Genomic DNA, 10,578 nt, shown 5'->3' with positions numbered 1-10,578 from the left:
TATGAATCTGTACTGAATCCAACCTAAGCTCTAGAAAAAACAATGCTGTGACTTAGGTTTAATAGTATGCCTCTGGGTTAGATTTACACACCTGTGTTTCTGGATGGGCTCTCAGAGCACTGTCAGTTGCAGAGACATTTGCCACATAAAATACCTGTAATCACCCAAGTGCCTCTATTTTGGGCTACAAATTCCCATGTATTTCTGGGCTCCTGTCCCTGCTCAGAAGTGCTCTCTAAACAGCCACACTCTTGCATAACCCATCAGGATTCACAAGAAAGTAGTGTGGAGAGCTCTAAGGGGACAGGATTCAATTAGCAAGGAATTCATCACAACAGTTGGGGTTATATCCACTGGAAAGCAGAAAAGGCCATCTCTTTGCTCAGCAGCCTCTTACCTGCAAAGCAGGAGGCCTCCCTGCTGGGCTCTCACAGCCTAATTGCTCTTAGTTTAGTCTCCAGCTCATTATGTGATAGCTCTGTAAAATGGCTTTGCCCTCTCTGGATGATGTCTGTTCCTACATCAGACATAATCCTTGGCTTCTCTCTCTTCAGTCTTTACCCAAATGCTTTCATTTCATTAACACTCCTCCTTGCTGCTTTCTTGGTCAAGTTTGTGGGAACTTCACCAAGTTTGCTGCTGGAAGTCCCTGATCATGAGCTGTGCAGCCTATGAATCTGATTTCAGTTCTTGGAAGAATGAGGTAGGGGAAACCTGCTGTGCTCTGGTCCAGTCTTGTTTCCGCACTGGCTTTTATGCGCTGCCAGTGGGGCAACTGCCAGTAAGAGGCAACTGCTGCTTTAAAGTGTACCAGGGGAAGAGAGAGCTCATAGTCCTTCTCTGCTCATTATTATTTCTGTGTCTTCTGGCATCCTGTCTGCAGAAACAGGAATTCTAAAAGAAGGGGAATGCTGGCTAACATTGTAAGTATCCTCACCCCTTTGGGAAGCCAGTAGAATCACCTTCCCAGTTTCACCTTCCCAAGGCTTCTCCTTGCTATTTTCCCATTTCTGTAGGTAAGAGTCTTCTTGAAACTTTTATGCCACAAGATTATTCCAGAAGCAAAGCCGCTTGCATCGCACGTTTTTTCGCTGCTGATGCTTTCCAGAATGTGGTCCCATCCTGCCTACAAAGGATCCAGATCGCATTGTCCTCTGATTGTTTACAATTCACGTAGCACAGAAGTGTTAGGATATGGGATCGTCTTTATGAAGAGCAGATTTAAAGCTAAAACAGAGACTTTCTCTGGCCATCTGTGTGATGCTTAGCTTTGCATGAGTAGCCCATCTGAGATTAACCTTAACATTCACTGCTGCATGTCTTTTACTTGCATTTTCAGCAGGCCATTTTAAACGCTGCCTGGACTTGCTTGCCTTTCTACAAATGCTGCAAGTGAATTCCCTTTAAATAGCAGCTGCTGATGCCGCAGCTCTGTCTGTGTTTAGTGTGATGCCATGGCCAAGATCCAGGCAAGGCAGGAGTGGCAGGAGTGCAGCCCCATGCTGTCCCTTGAGTATCCCCACAGCTTCCCCCCAGGACTTGTCCTCTGCCCTCTCACAGGGGATGCCAAGCTTTGGAGAGGCATCAGCTGGGGATGGGTTGATGGGTGCAAGAGCAGAGCTAGATGCTTCTCATGTATTTCATGAGAGGTTTGCAAATGTGCCAGAGCAAGGGGAAGTCTCTAAGCAAATAATCATGCAGGATGTGGCACATCCATCTCCACCTTCCTGCCCACGGCTTGTGCTCAGGCACCTTCCCTGTCTTGGGGGGAGGGAGGGCAGCAGAGCCCAGCCCCCTGTGAGAAGGTGTCCCCCTCCACCACAAGTAGGATGTGTGTGTTGGTGAGTGGAAAGGAGCATGTTCGTTTGTGTGTTAGTTGTCAGCTCTCAGCGCTGCCCCAACATAACATCCAGCTTCTGCAGGAGTCAGATGAGGGCATCCCAGCTTCTGCTTAAGGGTTGGGTGGGTAGGAAGGATTTCCTCTTCTGTCCTAGCCATGCGGTCCTGGCCTTATTCCATGGTAGCAATTCTGCCCAGGGCATAGAAATTCACCAGCACGTACAGTGTCTTTAGGTTGTTTTTCTTTTTTTTTTCTTTTTTGTATAGTCCTTAAGAATAGCCTGGATGCCTTTGAGCTGAGAGCCTTGTTTCTTAGATTTAGAGGGGAGAAGCACAATGAAAGGATAAAAAGCTATGAAGAGACACACGTGACTTTCCAGCAAGCTCCAGTTACTTGGCAAACAAGCCTAAATCTCAGGATCTCTAGAAGACCCTAGAAGCTATTTTCACCTTAAGGGCCCATGGAAACAGACATTCAAGACCAGCTAAGGCAGGTGAATGAAGTTGAAGGCTTTAAGGGCCTGCTATGACTAAGTAAGGTCTCTAGGTCCTCCAGCATAGCTGCCTTTCCTGTAGACGTATAGTGAAAGTGTGTGGGCTGGCTTGTGGGGTGCACTGTCATATGCAGTGTGTCCACCTGTGGCCACCCATGCTCATTCAGCAAGTAACACCAGCAGTAAAGTGGGTTTTATCCTGGCCCCATCTGGAAATTAGAGTGAGTACTTACCCCTGTGGAAACATCTTGCTAGGACTGTAGGCCTGCTCAGACTAGAAAAACCTGTATCAAGCTTTGCTGCTCTGTCAGCAGTATGCTCCTGCCACAGTCTCCATCCACCAGTGCCCTGGGCTTTCCCCATCGCTTGTGGGCAGCAGATGCTTACGATGTGGCTGTACGGTGGAGGTGGAAACAGTTTTCCCACCCAGCCCAGTTGACTGGGGTGTGAAAACGTTCACAGTTGCTATGAAGGTCCTGTGTTTGTCTCTAGAATACAACAGTGCATTAGGAATATTTTATCTGAGCAGCTGATGCACTTTGACCTCACACCATGTTTGTACTGGCATAGCCTAAACTGATGAACTTCTCTTGTTCATCTTCTTGTTCAACCCTCCTTCTCAAGGCTGTACTGTCTTGCTCTGAAAGCACGTAATAGTGTAGAAGTAATATCCAGGTACTGAGAAAAGAAAAATGCTTGTGGCTATTATTACTCTGGGTTGTCTCCCAGCTCTGCTTTACCATGCATTTTGTAGATTGTCCCTGATGTTTAAATTGGCATTTACTTATTTTTAGTCTTGGATTTTTCCATGAAGGGAACAGAGAAAGCTGGGAGAGGGAATAATGGAGGTCTGTGAAAAACTTTGAGCCGTATCTTGCCAGAGAAGTAACTCCCCAGGTTCAGTGGTCAGTATTTGGTACTGGGAAAGGAAAGTAAAATCCAGGTAGTCTTCTTCCCCTCCATCTGCTCCCAGCGTAGGCACACGGTTTTTTGTTTTGTAACAAGAAACCACCTTGTCCATCCAATTTGTTATCATCAAATCTTGCAGCCTTTAAGAGGACCAAGCCCAGTGGAGTCATAAAAGCCCTGTAGGGCATAGTAGTGACAGCAGCTGCAGGTCCTTACAGTACGTGAAACCCTTTGTTTCTTCTGTCCTAGTTCTGGATACTGCAGGCCAAGAGGAGTTCAGCGCGATGCGGGAGCAGTACATGAGGACTGGAGATGGCTTTCTTATAGTCTACTCAGTGACGGACAAGGCCAGCTTTGAGCATGTGGACCGGTTCCACCAGCTGATCCTCAGAGTCAAGGACAGGTGGGTGCTGTGAAGCCAGGCACTGCCTGACCCTGCTCCTGCTGCTGGAGACTGTGCACTGGGGAGGCTGCATGTCTCACCCTGCCTTTTGTCACCTGTGTGTACCAGGGCAAATCCAGTGGGTTTGTGCACCTCCACATGAGCAGTAAGAAGTGTTTTACATCTTCTAATAAGCATGTAGTGATTTCAACGTTTAAAAGTTCAGTAGTGTTATGATGGAGTGAAAATGGGTTTGGAAGGGAGAAACTCCTGCCAGAATGGTCTGGCAGAGCAGTGTAAGAAAGGCAGATCAGACACCTTTGAAGGTAACCAGTTTGGCTCTGAAGAGGGGAGGAAGGATGCTTCGTGCACAGTGCAGACACTTTGAGAATGCCAGCAGGGAGTCAGTAAGCATTTGGCCCTAATCACGTTGTGTGTCCTGGCAGCATCCTCCTTTCTCTGGCTTCAGTTTGTGCCAAACAAACTTTACAAGGTCGTGCATGATTTGAAGCTGTGGACAAGTGTCTTGAAGGGGAAAACACCCCATGTTAGAAGGAACTGTATTACTTGCAAGGGGTGTAATGCAGTTAATGCATCATGCTCTGCAGCAATCATTTTCAGTGAACAAAGCATCTCTGCGTGACTGGGGAGTAAGCCAAAAAGGTCGCCTGCTCCCCTCCTTGTGCGTGCATGGGAGAAGGTAGCACTGAGAGTTTAATGATGGTAAGCAAACGCATCCTGACAGAGCAAGGGGAAGCTGCCAGTTCATGTCAGAGATAACTCCCTCTTCCCACCCTGGTTCAAGAGGTGATGAATCCATCCTCACTGGGTGGGGTGTGAATTAAGCCCTTATATGTCTGCAGCTTTGAAACGCTTAGTTTTTCCATTCATATGGCTTTTAATTATGGAAGTCATCAAGAAAAGCCACCAGAGGGTTCAGGCCTCATTGCTGGCTTCCTTTCACAGCTCTGAATAACTTCCCCACAGGAAGGGTGGACTCATATCATGTGAGGTTCACAGCTGACAGCTCTTCCAGTAAAGAATCCAGAGTGGAGCCCACAAGAGTGAAAAGTAAAGGAAAACCCACCCTTTGATTTCATTTGAATGAAGAAAAATGTCAGTCAGTCAGCCTCCCAGATCATGACAGTCTTCTTCACTGCCAGCTCAGCTTGAGGCAAATTAAATCTGTTTCTGAAAGCTAAAGAAGATGGGACAGCCTTTCTTGTAACCTGCCCCAAATCAGTGTCAGTTTTATCTAATTCAACTTTGTGAAAATAAGATACGGTATTCATTGTTTTGCTCTGGACTGAAACTTTTACCCCCGTGTACGCTGTGCAAACACCACAGCCAGCGTGTGAGAAGCAGGAAGTGAAACAAGCTGGTGAGGTTGTTTGTGTTTCCCTGCTCAACGCCACCGAAGCACAGAGCATGAGGAGCTTAACATTTCATCCAAAACCTGAGCTCACTCAGCAAATCACAGCAGTAGGAGCAGTACGAGTAAAGGAACCTTCCTGCCAGCCCTGTGGGTAGCTGCGAGCAGAGCATCACCCTGGTTTTCAAGCTAGCAGTCAGTTTCGGCAACTTAAAATCCAAAGGAATCGCAGGCTGCTGTGTTAGCAGAGCTGTTCAAAGCTTTCCTCCTGTTTATTTCCCAAACCTTCATTACAGTAAAACTTTCTAGTAGCTTTGTCCAACTAGCAATCGTATGGCTTGCAACAGGGAACAAAATGCCCATGGAGTTTTATGCCTCATGTAAACAAGGCAAGTGAGATACTGTCCAAATGTAATCCCTTTCTTATAAATGTGCTGCAAGCCAAAAAGGAATCAAATAATCCAGACAAGCAAGTGTTTTGCTCCAGAATGATCAGAGTCAAGATATATCAATGCTTAGGTATTAAAATTAAATCAGAGCCACATTAGCAGAAGGAATAACTTGTAAGACTCATTTAAAATGCAGAGTGCAGTACAGTGTTTTTCTAGCCAGAGCAATGGGGTGATGTGCCAGGGAGAAGATGAAGCCCTTATCATCTTGATGAAAAATGACACAGAAATGCAGTTTGAAAATCCAGAGTTACTCAGAGATGTGTTTTATGCAGAAATGAGTACAGCCAGCTGCTCCTTATTCCTATAAAATCAGCTCTGTTACAGCAGAGAACACGAATAATTTTTGGAGGGTTTAAAGTTAAATATAAGAAACTAATACTGCAGTAACTGTCTAATTATCAGAAGGCATCTCCTCCCTCCTAGCAGTGGGTAAAGGCTCTGAAGCACGACTTTGCTCTCTGTGTCATGCAGCCAAAGGAATCACAGAATCATAGAACCATAGAACAGTTTGGGTCGGAAGGGACCTTAGCAGTCATCTAGTTCGAGCGACCGTGTCATGGCAGGGACAGCTTCCACTAGATCAGGTTGCTCAAAGCCCTATCCAACCTCGTCTTGAACACTTGAGCCAGGTAAGGCTCCAGTATGGGAAGTGGGGTGTGCAGCACTGAACTGCCAGGACCTCCTATGGCATGGGCTGCTTTGGTTCTGTTTAATCACCAGAGCTATGGAGGTTTTTGCCAGGTGAGAGCCTGACCCACACACCTCACACTGGACATGCTGTGGTTAGATGGGGCTCTTCTCAGGCAGTAGCTAAATACAGTCATTTATATGCCTGGTAAAGTTAAGTACTGATCATTATTACAGAAGTAAATGGTTTTGGTAGAAAAGGGTAGTCGTTCATCATGGCTTTGCTCTGGGATTAGAAGCAGGAGATGGTAGGTAATAGCATCTGGAAGCTTGGTGAGTCTAAGCTGGTTCCCTCCAGCCTCCTTCCAGCTACCCCACCAGTCTTTCAGTTTTTCTTGGGGTAGCAGGTGATGGGGATCTCTTCTACCCCATTTGATGTCTCTCTGAACTCCAGCTATCCAAGTACATCTTTTCTTCCCCAATGGCTGCTTTCAGTGGATGACCTGACACCAGTTTCTTCACATACCTTGTTACCTTGCAGTGTGGAGCAGCTGCCAAGATATGTAGTTAGTGAGGTGCCCTAACTGTTAGAAAAGAGTCCCAATCTCCTGTTCAAGATCTGTCTCTATGTCTCAGTTAATTTCCTGACTAATACTGTAGTTCTTTCCTCATCTAATTGGATCTTCAGGCTGAGCTATCATCAGGCATTGCAAAAACAATGACACAAAGTCCCTGAAGTGCCTGCAAATAAGGATGAGCGTGTGCATGCATGGAACTTGCGAAGTGAATTTTTACAATATGAACATATGTGTAGCACAGTCTGGGGGCTGAAGCGTGTTCGTTTGGTCTGTTACATATGTGGTATGTCTGTAGCTGAGAATGTTAGATGATGTCAGCATCAGAAAGTGAAACTTATGCTTAGTGTTTTTCATTGTAGTCTGCTAATAATTGGGTGGTGGTTTTGATTTTTTCCAGAGAGTCCTTTCCAATGATTTTGGTGGCGAACAAAGTTGATCTAATGCATTTACGGAAAATTACAAGAGAACAGGGAAGAGAAATGGCAACAAAACATAATGTAAGTTTGCAGGATTGTTTAATTGGTTGTTCCAAGTGCCATTACAGGCATTAAGAATTGAATTCTCAGCTCATTTGGAGCTGTATTAAAGCATTTCTCGTACAATCAAACATTTGCAATTACATTTTTGACTACTACAATGTAGTAGCAATGCAGTTGCCTTTCAGCAGGGCCAGTTCATCATTGAAACTAGAAGCTCTGCGAGCACCAGCCTGTAGCAACACTGTGGCCACCACAAAGCCATTTGTACAAGGTGTTTGCAAGTGGTGAGAAATGTTCAAATTGAGGGAAGAAAGTGCACTCTCCTGGAGTGAAAAGGTGGTCAGACATTAGGAAGTACACCCAGGTGTCTATAGGAAATGAGCTGGTTAAAGATAATGAAGTTATAAGGTTGTTAAGCCTACATAAATCTGGCCCACCATATTAGCTCTGCATTATTCATGCTGTAGTTTAGCCTGAGAAATTGGTCTTAGATGGGTGTAGATCACACCCTACTCCACTAATCACCTCTAAATGCTGGCAGTCCTGAGCACCCAGAGGGAGACAACAACTCCCTAGGAGGAAGTGAATGGAAAAGTAAAAGCAAACAAGCCTGAGATCTCTTGGCAGCTTGCTGTGCCCAAACAGCAAGCTGTGCAGTGTTTCTAAACAAGCCACAATGGAAGTTTGGCAGGGCAGGTTCACTCTCTCCCCTCCCCAAGGAAGCTTGTTTCTGTAGGATACAGGACACCTAAACTGCAACATAACATGTTGCACCCATCTGTACGTGCACACTTTGGAAAAGGCCGTGTACGAAAATACCTTATCAGAGGCAGCTTTATAAATCAGCCAGCATGCTGGACAAGCACTCCAGGAGGCCCCATCTGGCTGTCAAACTTTGAAGGAGAAGATCAGTTTACACTGAAGGGGAATTGTAGTCATGAAATATTCATGCAGTAGTCCTAATAAAATGTGGCAAGCAAGAATTTTGGCAAGTGCTCGTCTTTCAACAACCTTCGGCTATTTTCATGTCTGCAAGCACAGCTTAGGGGGAGAGAACATCTGACAACATGAAGCCTATGATTATTATAAACCCAGAGCTCTGATAGCAGCTGGTTTGCCTGGTGCTTATTCGGGACCTTTTGTTAAGCACTCAGTGACCTTGCTGTGAGGGTGAAGGTGTTGATAGCAGTGCCATGACAACACTTTGTTTACCTGTATTTCGCCGGTCTCTTAGACACCCAATTTCTTCAGCCTTTAGGGTTTTTCATCTTGAAACTGGTTTGCTACCAACATGCAGGCTGTTACTAATTCCTTCCGTGATACGCTTCTCTCCTCCAGATTCCTTATATAGAAACTAGTGCCAAGGACCCACCTCTAAACGTTGACAAGGCCTTCCACGACCTCGTGAGAGTAATAAGGTAAGCTGCAAGTTCTTCGCTTACTTACTGCGTGTGGATGGAACATGCAGGAGTCCTGGCCCAGAGAGCCAGGAGCCAACTTCTGGGGTCAGGTGGTTTGGTTGGGGGTGGGAGATTTCTGGGGTTTATTAAACTTTCTTGTCCTGTACCTGCATAGGCATGTTACTAGCTCTTAGTTACCCTTGCAGGACATCAGTACTAGGCAGGTTGAGAACTAGCTGTGGCCATGATGAAAATGTATTATTCAGTGAACAGTGCAAAGCCTACTATAATGGTCAGCTTTAAAAGGCTGGCATTAAAAGCTCTGGATCAGTAATTTGGGTTTTCATAGCTTTTTGCTCTCTGGGTCTCGTTGCCAGAGGTTAAAAAGGACTGGCAAAAAAAAAAAAAATCTACAATATTCTAATGCTGTAGGTGACTTGTGACATTTTCTGCTCACTAAATGGAAAAAATTAAGCAGCTTTGTATGAGAAGCAGCATGACCTAATGGCTGCGCCACGGGTTTCCTCCTCACGCTACAGAGGTTTGTTCCCAGTTTTGGCATGGGCTGCTTTTCTCGCTTTGGCAAACGCCTGCTCTCTGGGCGAGCCCCTGCTCCAGCTGCCGACAGGGAGGGACTGCCTTCCAAAATGCTGGCTGTCCTGCAGGAAAAGAGCCGCATGCACATCTTGGCATCTCAGCTGATAACCTCAAATCTCTCTGAGAAGAGTTGTTTTTCTGGCACCAGTTGCCAGCCAGATTTTTCTGGGCCCTCATTTTTCATGTTTCGGGAAGGTGCTGAGCTGAAATCATGCTCTTCCCCACCATGCAGTCAAAGTGCCTCGCTCGGCAGTTAAACCATGAGGCATTTATTCACAGTGTATTTGTACGTGTGAATATCTTAGCACAGACTCAAGTCAGCCTTCATCAAAAACAGATGGTACTGCCCACTCTTCCCACATGTCTCAAAAGCAGGGGGCAGAAAGTCTTTGGAGAATACAGAGCTGAGCTGGAAATGTCCCAAGCTATTTCTCAACTGTTCTGTAACTCAGCATTGGCTGGCTAGATACTACTTTTGTGTTACAGCAAGCTCTTGCCACCATCTATTCCACTCTGTGGAGAAAAAAAAACCACAGCCAAAATAAGATGGTGAGGCTTTGTTTGCTTTCTCTACATAACACATCTCCAGACAGTCTGGAAGGAATGGTGTAATAACATATCACTAAATTCAAGCCCTGAAAATGCACTTCATAACTTCAAAAATAGGTGATGCACCCAGTTTCCTGAGTAGTCAGTGTGAAAGTCATTGCCAGCCAGGTAAAACCCTCCATAGTGTTAGAGACACCAGAGGTGTTCACAAAAGCTGGAACTCGGGTTAAGTCAGAAGAAAGATGCTGTATGATCTAGTTGGTCATTTGCCACAAAACAGTCTAGTCAAGGCTGAGTTTTTCAGGTAGTTGCAAACATCAGGGAGCTGAGGCAGTACGAAAAACACCAACTAAAGCTATAATGATTTGTGCCTCAGCTGTGTCTCATCCTGGTCTGGATAACTTGGTCTAAACACTCAGTTTAGTGTCTGGCACATAAGGTAGCAAAGACACTGGTATTGAACTATTCAAACTCTGAGGTTGGTGATTTAGACACTGAATCTCTGGAAGCTGCCGGTGTTCTCAGCTGCGTGCTTTGGGTAGCTGTGACTTCAGACAGCCAGGGACAGCTTTCAGGGCTCAGCTTGCTCTCCATGCTCTAGTGCTCTTCACAACTTCCATGGGTGGCCAGAGCCCCTTTGGCATCAGATTCTGTTTGTTCATTATTATCTTTTAGCCCCCCCCCTCCATAACCAAGACCACAGCAGTGCAGCTGGCTATGGGCAATGCTGGCTGAAAGCAAATCTTTCCAAGAGGGTTGATTTCTCTGTGCACTCTGTATCTCTTTCATCTGCTTCCCTAATGAGCACTAGCAGCAGTGTGATGGATGATGTTGCTTTGTTTCCCAGAGCAGGCCCCTGGCAGGGGAGGAGGCAGCAGTTCATCCAGGGCAACTGGAGGC

At 45.9% G+C, this 10,578-nt stretch overlaps 1 protein-coding gene across 1 annotated transcript in view; it reads left to right on the top strand.

The window, feature by feature from the left end:
- The window catches only part of MRAS (muscle RAS oncogene homolog), a 17,594-nt gene that overhangs the window by 5,692 nt on the left and 1,324 nt on the right, over nt 1–10,578 (top strand). Inside the window, exons 2-4 of the mRNA XM_010018259.1 lie at nt 3,492–3,645; nt 7,051–7,150; nt 8,471–8,550. Coding sequence (XP_010016561.1) covers nt 3,492–3,645; nt 7,051–7,150; nt 8,471–8,550 — 334 coding nt within the window. The remainder of the gene's footprint in view (nt 1–3,491; nt 3,646–7,050; nt 7,151–8,470; nt 8,551–10,578) is intronic.

The sequence above is a fragment of the Nestor notabilis genome, unplaced genomic scaffold (assembly GCF_000696875.1).
Source record: "Nestor notabilis isolate BGI_N333 unplaced genomic scaffold, ASM69687v1 scaffold760, whole genome shotgun sequence".
NCBI classification, from domain to species: Eukaryota; Metazoa; Chordata; class Aves; order Psittaciformes; family Psittacidae; genus Nestor; species Nestor notabilis.
Note: the sequence above shows the minus strand (reverse complement) of the source record. Positions and strands in the feature narration are given on the sequence as shown.